The sequence below is a fragment of the Coregonus clupeaformis genome, chromosome 15 (assembly GCF_020615455.1).
Source record: "Coregonus clupeaformis isolate EN_2021a chromosome 15, ASM2061545v1, whole genome shotgun sequence".
NCBI classification, from domain to species: domain Eukaryota; kingdom Metazoa; phylum Chordata; class Actinopteri; order Salmoniformes; family Salmonidae; genus Coregonus; species Coregonus clupeaformis.
The window spans coordinates 54,862,174-54,881,735 of NC_059206.1; the positions used below are offsets into that span (position 1 = coordinate 54,862,174).

Below are 19,562 nucleotides of genomic sequence, written 5' to 3' on the forward strand. Positions count from 1 at the left end.
TAATCCCCACGCAAAGATATCCACACATGATGTGCTTGTAGTGGGGAACACTAAACCTATCGAGTAGAGAGCCCTGCTGAAATAGTGAAGGATTTAAAACAAGTTGCACATAATAAATAAATAAGAAATACTTATTTACAACACAAAACTAGGCTGTTTTAAAAGAAAGTATAAAACATTTTATAAATCACATCTTACAGCAATACCACTAAATTAGCAGCAATGTCTTTAAAGAAATGACATAACATAATAATAGAACTGTGCTTTATCTAGCCTGGATATCGGTACCATCGAGAAATCGAAAGCAGCTTCATGGTAATAAAATAAACGTTAAAACAAATGGAGAATTGACTCACCAGAACTAAGGCACTAACGTTACCTAATAATAACAATATCAACTGGTACCACTGGCAATGCTATACAGTATCTACAAAAGAGAGACAGTCTGCAGTGGTAGACACATTCGTCCATTACCCTAATTGCCAAATAGGTGAACATTCAGCCATTTGCTTCGTCCGACCTCGGTAAAATGTTCGCCTTTACGAAGGCCATCGCCTTATGGGGGTCTTGGAACTCTTTCTCGGTGCCATTGTATATTATACGGAGCCGGGCAGGAAAAACCACACCATACCGAACGTCAGTCCGTCCACGGAGCAGACTCTTCACATCGTTGAAAGCAGCATGGTCACAAGCAACACTGGGGGCATAGTCTGGGAAGATAGAGATGGGTGTTCCGTTGCATCGAAGTGGGCCAAATTCTCTGACATGCCGAAGAACATCAATACAATCCTGATAGTAGTGTAGTTTAGCCACAATGATGCAAGGTTTTCCGCCAGGCTTTCTTGCTTGAGAGCCCCGATGTGAGCAGTCTACAAGGACGTCTTTATCCATTTTGAGGGGTTCCTTTAAAAAAAAAAATATTTCACCTTTATTTAACCAGGTAAACCAGTTGAGAACAAGTTCTCATTTACAACTGCGACCTGGCCAAGATAAAGCAAAGCAGTGCGATAAAACAACACAGAGTTACATATGGGGTAAAACAAAACAAAGTCAAAAATACAACAGAAATAAATATATATACAGTGTGTGCAAATGTAGCAAGTTATGGAGGTAAGGCAATAAATAGGCTATAGTGCAAAATATTTACAATTAGTATTAACACTGGAATGATAGATGTGCAAGAGATGATGTGCAAATAGAGATACTGGGGTACAAATGAGCAAAATAAATAACAATATAGGGATGAGGTAGTTGGGCGGGCTAATTTCAGATGGGCTGTGTACAGGTGCAGTGATCGGTAAGGTGCTCTGACAACTGATGCTTAAAGTTAGTGAGGGAGATAAGTGTCTCCAGCTTCAGAGATTTTTGCAATTTGTTCCAGTCATTGGCAGCAGAGAACTGGAAGGAATGGCGGCCAAAGGAGGTGTTGGCTTTGGGGATGACCCGTGAGATATACCTGCTGGAGCGCAGACTACGGGTGGGTGTTGCTATGGTGACCAATGAGCTAAGATAAGGCAGGGATTTGCCTAGCAGTGATTTATAGATGGCCTGGAGCCAGTGGGTTTGGCGACGAATATGTAGTGAGGACCAGCCAACAAGAGCGTACAGGTCACAGTGGTGGGTAGTATATGGGGCTTTGGAGACAAAACGGATGGCACTGTGATAGACTACATCCAATTTGCTGAGTAGAGTGTTGGAGGCTATTTTGTAAATGACATCGCCGAAGTCAAGGATCGGTAGGATAGTCAGTTTTACGAGGGCATGTTTGGCAGCATGAGTGAAGGAGGCTTTGTTGCGAAATAGGAAACCGATTCTAGATTTAACTTTGGATTGGAGATTCTTAATGTGAGTCTGGAAGGAGAGTTTACAGTCTAACGAGACACCTAGATATTTGTAGTTGTCCACATACTCTAGGTCAGACCCGTCGAGAGTAGTGATTCTAGTCCTTCAATAACTTTGAGATGAAGTAGAACTTGAGCCCGGGTCCTCAGCTACCACCTTGATCCTGATCTTCGCATATGACCTTGTAAATGTATGCATTGTTCCTTAAGGCTAGCCACATGAGTTTCGAGCTTCTTAACTGTGGTTTGAAGCGTAGTCGTGTCGTCCAAGCATGTTGACAAGCCTTGTTCCATGTCGGAGACTGTTTTCTTAACTGTATCAATTTCAGTACGAACCATTTCTGCATTTCTGTATGCTTTGCAAGTTCATTCTTGACTGCTTGTAACTCTGACATAATAAAATTAAAGTTTTCAATGAGCGCCTCCTTGAGGGCAGCAATAATCTCGGCCTTCAAATCATCTGTGTTAATTTTTTCGCCGAGCCGAGGAGCTGCTGCTCCCACTTGTTGAAGAACTCAAGCTCCTTGTCTTGGGCCTAGTGTTTTCTCTTTTGTCAGTGACTCCGCTGAACTTAAACTTTTGCAGGTTATGCACCATTTATGCATTAAAACAAAAATAAAAGTTGAACAAAGTAAAGCATGTCATTCAATGGCTGCGTTTCCTAGTTCTTTTTGGGTCAAAGCGCAAAGACAGTATTAAATAAATGCAATTTCAGCAGGAGATTGGGAAAACGTGACCTACTCCATGGCTTGCTCACTAGCGCCCCCTATCATGAGGTACTCTAACTCAAGCAAGCAAAACCTTAAGACTTCCTTAATATTAGAGATTGCGCACCAGCTGTTGTTGACAAAGAGACACACACCACCACCCCTGATCTTATCGGAGGCTGCTGTTCTGTCTTGCCGATACACAAAAAACCCAGCTAACTGTACATTATCCAGGTCCTTGTTCAGCCACAACTCGGTGAAACATAGGATATTACCGTTTTTATGTCCCATTGATAGGATAGTCTCGAACGGAGCTCATCCAGTTTATCTCCAGTGATTGCACGTTCGACAGTAGAATGGAAGGTAAAAGCGGATTATCCATTCGCCAACGCAATCTCGCAAGGCATTCGGCTCTTCGATCTCTGTAACGGTGTCTCCTCTTCATACGAATGACGGGGATTTGGGCCTGGTGTGGGGAAGCAGTATATCCTTCGCGTCCGACTCATTAAAGATAAAATCCTCGTCCGGGTTAGGGGTGAGTAATCGCTGTTCTGTTCTGATGTCCAGAAACTCTTTTCGGTCATGGTGGAAACATTATGTACAAGAAAACATAAAAACAGCTAAAAAAACTAACAAAATAGCACCATTGGTCATCCTCTCCGACAGCTCTGTCTTGTCGAGGTTGATCTTATGGTGGTGGGCCGACATCCAACCTGAGATATCTGCCAGGCACGCAGAGATGAGTGTCACCATCTGGGTGTCGCTCTGGCTGTCCCTATGTCCTCCCCTCTCTCCCTCCTACACACAGGGAAAGAGTGCTCCTACCTCCCTGAGGACTAGTACTCTCTTCACTACCCTCCCAGACACGGTGATGAGGGTGATGGGGGGGATGAGCACAGAGAGAGGAGCAATGGGGTGTGGGTGCGACAGCACAATCGTCCAACAATGCCAGCTATGAGAGAGAGATGGGGAGTGCAGTCTGCAGGACAGGGCAGAGGGCAGGCAGTCACAGTAAGACAAGGCAGGCAGAGGGAGGCTGCGCTGTACGGTAGCATTCAGCACCAACCTCCTCTGGTAGGTTTAGTAGGGTCTGACAGTAAAACAGGCGTAGCAGTGTGTCGCATATAAGACATCCCCCGATGCCATGGAGAGAACAGAGAGAAAACAAAAACACCACTAGTGCCAGGAAGCCTCCTTTCATTTAGAAGAATAAAGGGTGTAGCTACATGTAAAGTGTGTGCATCCTCCTCGAAGTGTGAGTTTGTCAAATTGTGACAATTGCTTATACCTATCCAGTCCTTTCAGATCTAAAGGAGTGCCTGGGGGCTAGGGTTCTATTTAGAATTCAGCAGTGCTGTACTCTCATCTCGCACTGTGCCCGCCTGGCTTGCTTCATCCCCACACTCCAAATCAAAAGGTAAAAAGCTTTGCCAGGCCATGACTCAAGCAGTTCTACTATAACAACCTCAAAAGGACCAGGCAATATGTCAGCATGTATAAATCTTGTAATGGATATTTTATTTAAGCAACAACACTTAATGCTGCATATTTTGAATTGTGATGTGAGGGTGATATGTGACCGACCGAATCGAGTCGGTCTTATGTAGCAAAATTTGAAATGGTGTTTTTTTACATGGATAAAAGTAGAGACTCAGAGCTAGAAAATTGTATATCATACACCACAGTTGAGGAACAATAGGAAAGTAATTCTGCTTTGAAAGTTGATAAACTTGTAACCTCACTTTTGAGAAAATGGCCCTTGAATGTTTTGGTACCTACTGGAGAGCTCTTCTTTGTCTACACCCATTCAGCATCGTTCACACCCTCTTAAGCTTTAGCCCCACCCATCTCTTTAAGGATTCACATGTGAGGCTAAAGGCTGGTTTATACTACGGGTGTGTTCGTAATTTAATCTGGAGTGCCAGAGTGTGCTCTGGGCGCTTGTAAACTCAAGAGTGTGCATTTCGAGCATTTCGCTCTCGGAGCGTTCAGTGCGCACACTGGACGCTCTGGCAGAGGAGTAGGGTTGATCCGAGCGTTCTGACCTAACAACAGCAGTCAAGCACCCAAGCTAACTGGCTAATGTTGGCTAGCTACTTCCAGCCACAAATGAGAGAACACCTCACTCTGACCATTTTACTCGCCCTAGCAGAGCTGGTTAGGCTGTTTTTATGTTATCCAGAGCGTTGGTGACAGGAACTGTGCTGCTTGCAACAATTTAATTACGTTTTTTTTCCAACGTTTACTGACACCGGCTATATTCAACGGGTGTTGAGTGTTCGTAAATTCGTCAGTTATTCTGCACTCAGACGAGAGTACTCTGAAATCGGAGTAGATAGCCAGAGAATTTACCAGCTACATCTATCAACAGTTGTCGCAGTGACATCATAAACATTCTATTGAAATAGTGGAGTCTTTTGTTTAGACATGTAGCTATCTAGCTAAACAATGAACCATAATCCCAACTCATAACGTTCCTACCCTGCATGGTAGCTAACCAACCAGGTTCAATGTTAGCTAGCTAACATTAGGCTATAACTAGCAATGCAAATGGCTCTGAGATACAAATAATATTACTACACAGATCATACACGTAATGTGTATGCTAGCTAGCTAGCAGTACACTTTAACTTGAAATGAAAATGACTTTCTGACAAAATTTGAAACGTGTAATATCTGAAAATGTAGCTAGCTAGACTCTTACCCATATACATGGATGGACGCTTCTCCCTCTCTGTCACGGATGCCATGGTTGCCCTTAGTTTGAAGATGTAATCCGGAGACAGGTGTTTTACAACAGCCTTCTGTGTGTTCTCTTTTCGACTCCGTCTGCATATTTTCAATCAAACGCCAGAATTCTCTCCATCTCCTTAGCTATCATAGTCTAATTCCACTCATTTCAAAACTCGGTCCTCCAGAAAGTGGAGAGCAACACTTATGCAATTCTACTACGTGATATCTTTCATAAAAGCCACGTTAGAAAGGATTACCTACACATACTGACCAGCTCATGTTATAGACAGAAGCGTACTACATGGCAGACCAATCCGAATTCATCTCTCGGCATGTCCAGCCCACTCATTATCTCAGCCAATCATGGCTAGCGGGAAGGTTGCTGTATTTTTCCGTGGCTAAACCAACTAGGCTCGTAATTTAATTTTTTTATTCGTATTTACAGATGGCATACAAGTTTGTTATTAAGGCACATGAAAGTTCACATGTTCCAGAAGGCATTTCTGCCAAACAACGCATTTTGATTAAAAAAAAAAGGTTTACTCCTGCGAAGTAGTGACGCGCGACATTTCCTGAAACTAGTCACATATGTGGTTGTTTAATGTTGATTAATTTTTTCAAAAAAAAATTTTCCAGAGGAAAGTTGAGCTGGAGAGTGCTTGGTCCTTCAGGAGATAAAAGGGGTATGAATAGCGTATCAAGGGGTTATGAAGGATTTAAAAAAGGGTTATAAACTGTTGTACTTACAGGAAGAGGCCCCAGGTCACCAGGGTCCAGAGAGGCCTTGGTCCTCATGTGAACTGGGTACTTCAACCTCGGGTCCTCCTGATGGAGGGAGGAAGAGAAAGAGAGGAATGAGAGAGAGAGAGATTTGGAGAGAAAAATAGTCATATAAACATCAGAACATTTGAATTAAAATAATCAAATTCTCCTCCTTGATTTGACAGGGAAGGGGGTATTAATTTCAGCAAGACTAACCACACAATCTTAGAGTAAGACTGAAAAATCTATTTTCCCCACTTTGTTTGAAAGAAACTGCATTCAATACCATCTCCCCATTACAATTGAATGGCTGACGAAATGAGATTGAGTGAGTAATTTTTTATACTAATTTTGGACACCAGGGATCAGCATCGGACCCTCTGAGAAGACACTGTTTTAAAAAAACACACAGTCAACTAATTGATAATATTGCAATGATGGATTTTAATTCATTAAGTTAAATTAGTCTGCACAGTGAGAGCAAAATTATTGATATCCCCCCACTAGAATCCCCCCACTAGAATCCCCATACTTTAATGAAGACAGTTTCTCCATCCTGGAGGGGGAAATCAATAATTTCCAGACCCAGGGACATGTACTAGTCTGTGGCGACCTAAATGCCAGAACTGGACAAGAACCTGACACCCTCAGCACACAGGGGGACAAACACCTACCTGGAGGTGACAGCATTCCCTCCCCCATATGCCCCCCTAGGCACAACTACGACAACATAACCAACAAAAATGGGTCACGACTCCTGCAGCTCTGTCGCACACTGGGTATGTACATAGTCAATGGTAGGCTTCGAGGGGACTCCTATGGTAGGTACACCTATAGCTCATCTCTTGGCAGTAGTACTGTAGACTACTTTATCACTGACCTCAACCCAGAGTCTCTCAGAGCGTTCACAGTCAGCCCACTGACACCCCTATCAGACCACAGCAAAATCACAGTCTACTTGAACAGAGCAATACTCAATCATGAGGCATCAAAGCCAAAGGAACTGAATAATATTAAGAAATGCTATAGATGGAAGGAAAGTAGTGTTGAAACCTACCAAAAAACAATTAGGAAACAACAAATTCAATCCATTCTAGACAACTTCCTGGACAAAACGTTCCACTGTAATAGTGAAGGTGTAAACTTGGCAGTAGAAAACCTAAACAGTATATTTGACCTCTCAGCTTCCCCTATCAAATCTAAAAATCTCTAACAGAAAACCAAAGAAAAGTAATAACAGTGATAAATGGTTTGATGAAGAATGCAAAAACCTAAGAAAGAAATTGAGAAACCTATCCAACCAAAAAACATAGAGACCCAGAAAACCTGAGCCTACGCCTTCACTATGGTGAATCACTAAAACAATACAGAAATACACTACGGAAAAAGAAGGAACAGCATGTCAGAAATCAGCTCAATGTAATTGAAGAATCCATAGACTCTAACCACTTCTGGGAAAATTGGAAAACACTAAACAAACAACAACACGAAGAGCTATCTATCCAAAACGGAGATGTATGGGTAAACCACTTCTCCAATCTTTTTGGCCCTATAACAGAGAACCAGAACCCACTGGATTCTCCAATTACATTGAATGAACTGCAGGATAAAATACAAACCCTCCAACCCAAAAAGTCCTGTGGTGTTGATGGTATCCTCAATGAAATGATAAAATATACAGACCACAAATTTCAATTAGCTATACTTAAACTCTTTAACATCATCCTTAGCTCTGGCATCTTCCCCAACATCTGGAACCAAGGACTGATCACCCCAATCCACAAAAGTGGAGACAAATTTGACCCCAATAACTACCGTGGGATATGCGTCAACAGCAACCTTGGGAAAATCCTCTGCATTATCATTAACAGCAGACTAGTTCATTTCCTCAGTGAAAACAATGTACTGAGCAAATGTCAAATTGGCTTTTTACCAAATTACCGTACGACAGACCATGTATTCACCCTGCACACCCTAATTGACAAACAAACAAACCAAAACAAAGGCAAAGTCTTCTCATGCTTTGTTGATTTCAAAAAAGCTTTTGACTCAATTTGGCATGAGGGTCTGCTATACAAATTGATGGAAAGTGGGGTTGGGGGAAAAACATACGACATTATAAAATCCATGTACACAAACAACAAGTGTGCGGTTAAAATTGGCAAAAAACACACACATTTCTTTCCACAGGGCCGTGGGGTGAGACAGGGATGCAGTTTAAGCCCCACCCTCTTCAACATATATATCAACGAATTGGCGAGGGCACTAGAACAGTCTGCAGCACCCGGCCTCAACCTACTAGAATCTGAAGTCAAATGTCTTCTGTTTGCTGACGATCTGGTGCTTCTGTCACCAACCAAGGAGGGCCTACAGCAGCACCTAGATCTTCTGCACAGATTCTGTCAGACCTGGGCCCTGACAGTAAATCTCAGTAAGACAAAAATAATGGTGTTCCAAAAAGGTCCAGTTGCCAGGACCACAAATACAAATTCCATCTAGACACCGTTGCCCTAGAGCACACAAAAAACTATACATACCTCGGCCTAAACATCAGCGCCACAGGTAACTTCCACAAAGCTGTGAACGATCTGAGAGACAAGGCAAGAAGGGCCTTCTATGCCATCAAAAGGAACATAAAATTTGACATACCAATTAGGATCTGACTAAAAATACTTGAATCAGTTATAGAACCCATTGCCCTTTATGGTTCTGAGGTCTGGGGGTCCGCTCACCAACCAAGAATTCACAAAATGGGACAAACACCAAATTGAGACTCTGCATGCAGAATTCTGCAAAAACATCCTCCGTGTACAACGTAAAACACCAAATAATGCATGCAGAGCAGAATTAGGCCAATACCCGCTAATTATCAAAATCCAGAAAAGAGCTGTTAAATTCTATAACCACTTAAAAGGAAGCGATTCCCAAACCTTCCATAACAAAGCCATCACCTACAGAGAGATGAACTTGGAGAAGAGTCCCCTAAGTAAGCTTGTCCTGGGGCTCTGTTCACAAACACAAACAGACCCCACACAGCCCCAGGACAACAACAACAACAACACAACTAGACCCAACCAAATCATGAGAAAACAAAAAGAGAATTACTTGACACATTGGAAAGAACAAACAAAAAAACAGAGCAAACTAGAATGCTATTTGGCCCTAAACAGAGAGTACACAGTGGCAGAATACTTGACCACTGTGACTGACCCAAACTTAAGGAAAGCTTTGACTATGTACAGACTCAGTGAGCATAGCCTTGCTATTGAGAAAGGCCGCCGTAGGCAGACCTGGCTCTCAAGAGAAGACAGGCTATGTGCACACTGCCCACAAAATGAGGTGGAAACTGAGCTGCACTTCCTAACCTCCTGCCAAATGTATGACCATATTAGAGACACATATTTCCCTCAGATTACAGCGATCCACAAAGAATTCGAAAACAAACCCAATTTTGATAAACTCCCTTATCTACTGGGTGAAAAACCACAGTGTGCCATCACAGCTGCAAGATTTGTGACCTGTTGCCACAAGAAAAGGGCAACCAGTGAAGAACAAACACCATTGTAAATACAACCCATATTTATTTATTTTCCCATTTGTACTTTAACTATTTGCACATTGTTACAACACTGTATATATACATAATATGACATTTGAAATGTCTTTATTCTTTTGAAACTTCTGAGTGTAATGTTTACTATTAATATTTATTGTTTATTTCACTTTTGTTTACTATCTACTTCACTTGCTTTGGCAATGTTAACACACGTTTCCCATGCCAATAAAGCCCTTAAATTGAAAATTGAATTGAATTGAGAGCATTATTATTTTTAACTTGGAAAAACATCACCATCACCAATTCACATTGATCAACATTATTGTAAATGTGCCAGATTTAGCCAGCCAGCTAACTTTTATCTGTAGTCCCTAGGCAGGTCGATCAAATAATTTAAAGTACAAACAGTCATAAGAACATAAAAAAACTAGGGCTGTCAAAAATAGCGCGTTAACGACGTTAATTAGTTGTTTGCTGTTAATTACGTCAATTTTTTTAACGCATTTCACGCATGCGCAGTGTGACAAATTATTCAGGTCAGGAAAGTGGTTGGGAGCTAGAGGCGAGATGGAGCAAGGTGAGCAAAGTGGGCCTATTGACGGATTCAAATATAAAAAGAATGATGATGGTACAGTTAACAAGTACAAGGTTATTTGCAAGATTTGTAAGAAGGAGTTTCAATTTCACCGGAGCTGTTCAAGCTTGAAGTACCATGTCAACGCCAAACATGCGTTTGCTGGGCCGTCAGATTCTGTCATCGCAGCCCTGGACAATCAGGAGCACAAACTCGTTTTGCCGACCGCAGCAGAGTGGGATAAACTGCAGAGGCTGGAGACACTTCTAGAGCCATGCAGGTAAATCAGTCTGTAACTTATCAAATAACATCGCTTTGATTATTTTCTGGAATGAATTAAACCAAGTCAAATATCAATAACATGTATCTATGTAAAAAAATAATGATGATGATAATAATAATAATAATAATAATAATAATAATAATATGTTGATAACCACTGTTCTAATAATACACTGTCTCTGTGTGCATGTGTGTGTTTGTGTGCGTAGGTATGTAACTGAGCTCCTGGGTGGAGAGGCCTATGTCTCCTGTTCTGTGGTACTACCTTCTCTCTGCCACTTGCGTCTCAAGATGGAAGCCTGTGATGAGGACCCTGCATATGTGGTGAGATTCAAGACCAAGTTCAAGGAGGACCTAGCATCCCGTCAAGAACAGCTCAACAATGCATGGCTCCAGATTGCTACAGTTTTGGATCCTCGTTTCAAAGACTTGAAATGCCTGCCCAAGACAGACAGGGAAGAGGTGTGGACCACACTTGAAGGGATGCTGCAACAAGAATCACCCAGAAGGTCTTCACAGACACATGATGATGGGCCACCCAGGAAGAAAATCAGCCTTCTGCAAATGGGCTCAGATTCAGAATCAGAAGATGAAGAGGTCCAACCTGCCATACAGAGGTACAGAGCAGAGCCCACCATTAAATTGGAGGACTGCCCCTTGAGGTGGTGGGCATCTCATTCAGGAGCCCATGAGAAGCTGGCCTCACTAGCTCACAAATATCTAGCCACTCCTGCAACCACTGTTCCCTGTGAACGACTTTTCTCAGTTGCAGGTCACATTGTGAACAAGAAAAGGTCAGCTTTACTTTCAGAAAATGTGAACAAGTTAGTTTGCCTCAGCAACTGGCTGAAAGATGATGAAGCTCAGTAGATTTGAAAGGTGATGTTCAAACAAAAGACCAGTTTCAGTGCAACATGTTATAGTAGTTAGCAACTGGATTTTTGAGCAACTGGATTAAAGAATGGAGGAAAAGGTAAAAGATTGTTCTTTGGTTTGATTTAAAAGTTTTATTGAAAATGTTTTTTTCCACAGATGACTCAAATTGTGCAAAAATGTGGTAGGTCACTGTTATGATTTGACTACATTTATTGCTTTCTGTTCAATTGAATACTGTAAATTGTACATCCTGGTTAAGAGGAATGCCAAAGAGGAAGTGATGGAACATTACAAAGACAAATATTATGGTGTGTAGTATGTTTCAGCTTGATTTAAAACACCATTATTTGGCTGTGTTAATAAACAGACATAATATGAAAATTATGTATCTGTGTCCTGTTATTTATCTTTTGGTATGCATTTCAGAAAAAAAATGGTTAGGATTCAGGTGTAATTGCAAATAGTGATTAATCATGATTAATCCACTGAAAATTCTGATTAATTTGATTAAAAATTTTAATCATTTGACAGCCCTAAAAAAAACATAATTGTTGCACGTCAGACAGCAGACGAACAGCACATGGCACTGTCCAGGACTGGCAGCTCACTCAGGTGGTCCAAAACTGCTCCCAAGTCCTTCCCCCTTGGCCCTAACCCGTCGATGTTTGCAGATCTGAAGGGTCCAGATAGGTATAAGCAGTGTAGTGGTGGTTCTGGTGGAGTGTCCACCATATTGCTAACACCTTCAAGACCAGCAATTAAATTAAAGGGTTAGGTCATGGGAAGGGAGGGAATTAGGACTGGCTGATACTGTACAATAGCAGTAGGCCTAGTATTATTATTATTATTAGTAGTAGTATTATTAGTAGTATTAGTATTAGTAGTAGTAGTAGTAGTAGTAGTAGTAGTAGTAGTAGTAGTAGTAGTAGTAGTAGTAGTAGTAGTAGTAGTATCAGTATCAACACACCCATGTAGTGAGCCTGCCGTTGTGGTCTATGAAGAAGGGTCGTCCGTTGGGTGCTATCCTCATCTCCCACCCCGGGGGCAGGAAGCTCTGCTGGGGCTTGTGTCCTGACTTGGGGGAGCTATAGGGGGAGGGCTGGGGAGACTGGGGGTTGGAGAGGGTCTCCTTCACCGCCAGACGCACCGCTATGTTGTTGGCCACCCCCTGGAATAGGACAGACACCAATCGAAAACAAGAAGTCAGTCAAGTGTGGACTTATATTGATGTTTTTACTGCCTGTGTGCATACACCAGGGAAATTCCTAGCAAGCAGCAAACATTTGTTGCACGGCAATAGTTTTCTGATTCTGATATCTACAGCAAATCTATACCGTCTTATCAACTTCCTAATCACTTTCGAAGCAACTATGTTCAACTTAATTAGGCCAGTTCCTAAATTACTCTTTAAAACACAATCTTTCTGTTCCTTGATGATATCTGACTTTTAATATGAGGGAAAATATTGTCTTAATTATTCTCTTATCTCTTATGAAATATTTAATTACCACTTTGACAAGTTGATGATTTCACCTCAATCTACTCTCTCCCAGTCGTGAGAAAAACACCTCCCCACCTCCCTCCTCTTCCTTCTATGCTTTAATTAACTATCTTCCCAGTTTAGCTCTCTAGACACAGAGATCTGCACCACTGACATTAAAAGACAGCCTATAGGGAGGAGGTCAGAGACCTGGCCGTGTGGTGCCAGGACAACAACCTCTCCCTCAACGTGACCAAGACAAAGGAGATGATTGTGGACTACAGGAAAAAAAAGAGGACTGAGCACGCCCCCATTCTCATCGACGGGGCTGTAGTGGAACAGGTTGAGAGCTTCAAGTTCCTTGGTGTCCACATCACCAACGAACTATCATGGTCCAAACACACCAAGACAGTCGTGAAGAGGGCACGACAAAGCCTATTCCCCCTCAGGAGACTGAAAAGATTTGGCATGGGTCCTCAGATCCTCAAAAAATTCTACAGCTGCACCATCGAGAGCATCCTGACTGGTTGCATCACCGCCTGGTATGGCAACTGCTTGGCCTCCGACCTCAAGGCACTACAGAGGGTAGTGCGTACGGCCCAGTACATCACTGGGGCCAAGCTTCCTGCCATCCAGGACCTCTATACCAGGCGGTGTCAGAGGAAGGCCCTCAAAATTGTCAAAGACTCCAGCCACCCTAGTCATAGACTGTTCTCTCTGCTACCGCACGGCAAGCGGTACCGGAGTGCCAAGTCTAGGTCCAAAAGACTTCTCAACAGCTTCTACCCCCAAGCCATAAGACTCCTGAACAGCTAATCATGGCTACCCGGACTATTTGCACTGCCCCCCCACCCCATCCTTTTTACGCTGCTGCTACTCTGTTAATTATTTATGCATAGTCACTTTAACTCTACCCACATGTACATATTACCTCAACTACCTCAACTAGCCGGTGCCCCCGCACATTGACTCTGCAACGGTACCCCCCTGTACAGTGGGGAAAAAAAGTATTTAGTCAGCCACCAATTGTGCAAGTTCTCCCACTTAAAAAGATGAGAGAGGCCTTTAATTTTTATCATAGGTACACGTCAACTATGACAGACAAAATGAGAAAAAAAAATCCAGAAAATCACATTGTAGGATTTTTTATGAATTTATTTGCAAATTATGGTGGAAAATAAGTATTTGGTCAATAACAAAAGTTTCTCAATACTTTGTTATATACCCTTTGTTGGCAATGACACAGGTCAAACGTTTTCTGTAAGTCTTCACAAGGTTTTCACACACTATTTTGGCCCATTCCTCCATGCAGATCTCCTCTAGAGCAGTGATGATTTGGGGCTGTCGCTGGGCAACACGGACTTTCAACTCCCTCAAAGATTTTCTATGGGGTTGAGATCTGGAGACTGGCTAGGCCACTCCAGGACCTTGAAATGCTTCTTACGAAGCCACTCCTTCGTTGCCTGGGCAGTGTGTTTGGGATCATTGTCATGCTGAAAGACCCAGCCACGTTTCATCTTCAATGCCCTAGCTGATGGAAGGAGGTTTTCACTCAAAATCTCACGATACATGGCCCCATTCATTTTTTCCTTTACACGGATCAGTCGTCCTGGTCCCTTTGCAGAAAAACAGCCCCAAAGCATGATGTTTCAACCCCCATGCTTCACAGTAGGTATGGTGTTCTTTGGATGCAACTCAGCATTCTTTGTCCTCCAAACACGACGAGTTGAGTTTTTACCAAAAAGTTCTATTTTGGTTTCATCTGACCATATGACATTCTCCCAATCCTCTTCTGGATCATCCAAATGCACTCTAGCAAACTTCAGACGGGTCTGGACATGTACTGGCTTAAGCAGGGGGACACGTCTGGAACTGCAGGATTTGAGTCCCTGGCGGCGTAGTGTGTTACTGATGGTAGGCTTTGTTACTTTGGTCCCAGCTCTCTGCAGGTCATTCACTAGGTCCCCCTTTGTGGTTCTGGGATTTTTGCTCACCGTTCTTGTGATCATTTTGACCCCACGGGGTGAGATCTTGCGTGGAGCCCCAGATCGAGGGAGATTATCAGTGGACTTGTATGTCTTCCATTTCCTAATAATTGCTCCCACAGTTGATTTCTTCAAACCAAGCTGCTCACCTATTGCAGATTCAGTCTTCCCAGCCTGGTGCAGGTCTACAATTATGTTTCTGGTGTCCTTTGACAGCTCTTTGGTCTTGGCCATAGTGGAGTTTGGAGTGTGACTGTTTGAGGTTGTGGACAGGTGTCTTTTATACTGATAACAAGTTCAAACAGGTGCTATTAATACAGGTAACGAGTGGAGGACAGAGGAGCCTCTTAAAGAAGAAGTTACAGGTCTGTGAGAGCCAGAAATCTTGCTTGTTTGTAGGTGACCAAATACTTATTTTCCACCATAATTTGCAAATAAATTCATTAAAAATCCTACAGTGTGATTTTCTGGATTTTTTTTTCTTAATTTGTCTGTCATAGTTGACGTGAACCTATGATGAAAATTACAGGCCTCTCTCATCTTTTTAAGTGGGAGAACTTGCACAATTGGTGGCTGACTAAATACTTTTTTTCCCCACTGTATATATAGCCTCCCTACTGTCACTTTATTTTACTTCTGCTCTTTTTTTTCTCAACACTTTTTTTGTTGTTGTTTTATTTGTACTTTTTTTGTTAAAAATAAATGCACTGTTGGTTAAGGGCTGTAAGTAAGCATTTCACTGTAATGTCTGCACCTGTTGTATTCGGCGCATGTGACCAATAAAATTTGATTTGATTTGATTTGAAAACAACTTTTTTCATTTTGTACATGCATTGTATTACCATGCTAACTGCTAATTGAGCAAACAACTTCGTTAACATGGTTTCTAAGCTGATGCAGCATCATTATTACATGATGTTATGTGAGGCTACAGTATGTTGTTTAGCATCATTAACTGTAGTCTTAATAACTGTAATAAACAATGTTGAGCACAAACACGAGACCAGAGAGCGATAAACCACCTGATCCTCCTCAGTCCTATTCCTTCTGTTAGCTTGCGGTCTTACAATACTATTAATGACAAAGCTAGTATTTAGTGGCCAATTATAAACCCAAATCTGATACAATATCTAGTAAGCTATGTGTGCAGAAAACACACAAGACCATACAAATTGTGAACTAATTCAGAACAAAACAACAACGCCTCCATGAATAGAAGGCTTGGCACAGAGCGTGCACACTTCCCCACCACACGCAGCACACTCAACGCACACACACACACACAGATGAGTGAGGTTTACCTGATATGGCCAACAGCTGCTAACCTCACTTCATCACAATGATGCAACATTTCAAAATGACCGACCCCAGGTCACTGGACACGCCTTCTGGTTGACCCAAAAATCAACTGCTCTGATACTCTTCCTCGACACTTAATACAGTGCCTTTGAGTAAACCATGCTTAACCAAGTGGTGGCAGAAATCAGAAGTCAGAAGAAAGACAATCTCACGTAACCTTTGACTTCTTGCAGAAATAAGAGGTGTTCCTCACAGAGCTTGGATCAGAGAGAATATTGAGAGCTAAAACCGCATTGGTAATTTCTTTAGTGAAACATCATAAAAGCCATTCATTCTGTAGAGCTTTCCAGTGTAAAGAAATATTCAATACCATTATTAGGCTTAACAAAAGCTATGACAGAAAGAGATAACAGGGTGTGCTTTGTTCCACTTTTCCTCCATTCCCTACCAGCCTAAAGCTTGTTGCTACAGATATCAAGCCGTGAAGCCACAGAGCCATCAAATCAAATCAAAGTTTATTGGTCGAGCACACAGATTTGCAGATGTTATCGCAGGTGCAGCAAAATGCTTGTGTTTCTACCTCCAACAGGCAGTAATATCTAGCAATACAAAACAATACACACATAATCCAAAAAGTTAAAAAAGAAAGAAATTAAGAAATATCTAAAAAAGCCAGAGTCCAAAATTACTGTAAATATACAGTGCCTTCAGAAAGTATTCATACCCATTGACTTATTCCACATTTTGTTGTTACAGCCTGAATTCAAAATTGATTAAATATACATTTTTCTCACCTATCTACACACAATACCCCGTGATGACAAAGTGAAAACATGTTTATTTTTATTTTTGCAAATGTATTGAAAATTAAATACTGAATTCTCATTTACATAAGTATTCAAACCCCTGAGTCAATACATGTTAGAATAACCTTTGGCAGCTATTACAGCTGTGAGACTTACTGGGTAAGTCTCTGAAGTTATTGTCCTACTGAAAGGTACATTTGTCTCCCAGTGTCTGTTGGAAGGCAGACTGAACTAAGTTTTCCTCTAGGATTTTGCCTGTGCTTAGCTCTATTTAGTTTATTTTTATCCAACAAAAAAAAACTCCCTAGCACTTGCCAATGACAAGCATACCCATAACATGATGCAGCCACCACAATGCTTGAAAATATAAAGACTGATACACAGTGATGTGTTGGATTTGCCCCAAACATAACGCTTTGTATTCAAGACATAAAGATAATTTATTTGCCTCATTCTTTGCGGTTTAACTTTAGTGCCTTATTGCAAACAGGATGCATGTTTTGGAATATTTTTATTCTGTACAGGCTTCCTTCTTTTCACTCTGTCAATTAGATCATCTGATGCAGCACTCCAGCACTCTCCTTCTTGGTCAAATAGCCCTTTCACAGCCTGGAGGTGTGTTGGGTCATTGTTCTGTTGAAAAACGAATGATAGTCCCACTAAGCCCAAACCAGATGGGATGGCGTATCGCTACAGAATGCTGTGGTAGCCATGCTGGTTAAGTGTGCCTTGAATTCTAAATAAATCACAGACAGTGTCACCAGCAAAGCACCCCCACACCATAACACCTCCTCCTTCATGCTTTACGGTGGGAACTACACATGCAGAGATCATCCGTTCACCCACACCGCGTCTCACAAAGACACAGCGGTTGGAACCAAAAATCTCAAATTTGGCCTCCAGACCAAAGGACACATTTCCACCGGTCTAATGTCCATTGCTCGTGTTTCTTGGCCCAAGAAGGTCTCTTCTTCTTATTGGTGTCCTTTAGTAGTGGTTTCTTTGCAGCAATTCGACCACGAAGACCTGATTTCACACAGTCCCCTCTGAACAGTTGATGTTGAGATGTGTCTGTGACTTGAACTCTGTGAAGCATTTATTTGGTCTGCAATTTCTGAGGCTGGTAACTTTAATGAACTTATCCTCTGCAGCAGAGGTAACTCTGGGTCTTCCATTCTTGTGGCGGTCCTCATGAGAGCCAGTTTCATCATAGCGCTTGATGGTTTTTGCGAATTCCACTGAAATATTCCGTATTGACTGACCTTCATGTCTTAAAGTAATGATAGACTGTCGTTTCTCAAATCAAATCAAATTTTATTTGCCACATGCACCGAATACAACAGATGTAGACATTACAGTGAAATGCTTACTTACAAGCCCTTAACCAACAATGCAGTTGTTTAACGAAAAAGTAAAATAAAAAAAGTGTTAGGTAAAAAAATTAAGGCAAATAACTAAAGAGCAGCAGTAAAATAAAATAACAGTATGGAGGCTATATACAAGGGGGTACTGCTACAGAGTCAATGTGCGGGGGCACTGGCTAGTCGAGGTAATTGAGGTAATATGTACATGTGGGTAGAGTTAAAGTGACTATGCATAAATAATAAACAGAGTAGCAGCAGCGTAAAAGAGGGGGATGGGGTGGGGTGGGGGGTTGTGCAAATAGTCCGGGTAGCCATGATTAGCTGTTCAGGAGTCTTTGCTTATTTGAGCTGTTCTTGCCATAATATGGACTTGGTCTTTTACCAAATAGGGCTATCTTCTGTATACCCCCCTACCTTGTCACAACACAACTGATTGGCTCAAACGCATTAAGAAGGAAAGAAATTCCACAAATTAACTTTTAAGAAGGCACACCTGTTAATTTAAATGCATTCCAGGTGACTACCTCATGAAGCTGATTGAGAGAATGCCAAGAGTCTGCAAAGCTGTCATCAAGGCAAAGTGTTGCTATTTGAAGAATCTCAAATATAAAATATATTTTGATTTCTTTAACACTTTTTTGGTTACTACATGATTCCATATGTGTTATTTCATAGTTTTGATGTCTTCACTATTATTCTACAATGTAAAAAAATAAATAAAAACCCTTGAATGAGTAGCTGTGTCCAAACTTTTGACTGGTAGTGTATATATAGTGTTTTGCAGTAATGATACATTTCGATAAATTATGATAAATTATATTTTTGGGAGGTGCACAGTTCCTCTCCATTAGAGCCTTTTTTACACCATGTCAAATAAATTGCCATAATATATTAGCCTAAGTTATTTGGTTACCAGGTGATCCAGCAAAAGGCTGCAAAGGAAAATAAGGCATGATAAACATTTTCCCAACTCAACTTAATTCAGAAAAGTTACCAAGTGTAACTCACATTAAACTGAAATAAGGGCAAAGTACCCAGAGGGCTTATGTAAAAATCCTGCAAAAACATTGTAAACAAAAAATATTTTCCCAACCCCTAAAGTTAGCTACATAACAAAAAGAAAAAATATCTTGAAAAATAGGCTAAATATGTTCATAATTAATAAATAATATCAGCAATAAAAAGCTCTGTTCAGTTTCGCTTTATCTCAGTGTCAGCACATTTTCAGTGTCAGTACATTTGTAAACAGTACAGTACAACTGAAAAATAATACAATTTGATCAACCTGGCCTTCAGG

General features: G+C 41.4%; 1 protein-coding gene across 3 annotated transcripts in view; it reads right to left on the reverse strand.

The window, feature by feature from the left end:
* Positions 1 to 19,562, reverse strand: part of LOC121582732 (E3 ubiquitin-protein ligase NEDD4-like) — a 120,781-nt gene that overhangs the window by 43,526 nt on the left and 57,693 nt on the right. For 2 of the 3 annotated variants that reach the window (XM_041898791.1, XM_041898792.1), the window contains 2 exons: positions 12,299 to 12,499; positions 6,029 to 6,106 (listed from right to left, as the gene is read on the reverse strand). In XM_041898791.1, the coding sequence (XP_041754725.1) occupies positions 6,029 to 6,106; positions 12,299 to 12,499 (279 nt within the window). The remainder of the gene's footprint in view (positions 1 to 6,028; positions 6,107 to 12,298; positions 12,500 to 19,562) is intronic. The other variant, XM_041898793.2, reaches the window with a different exon arrangement.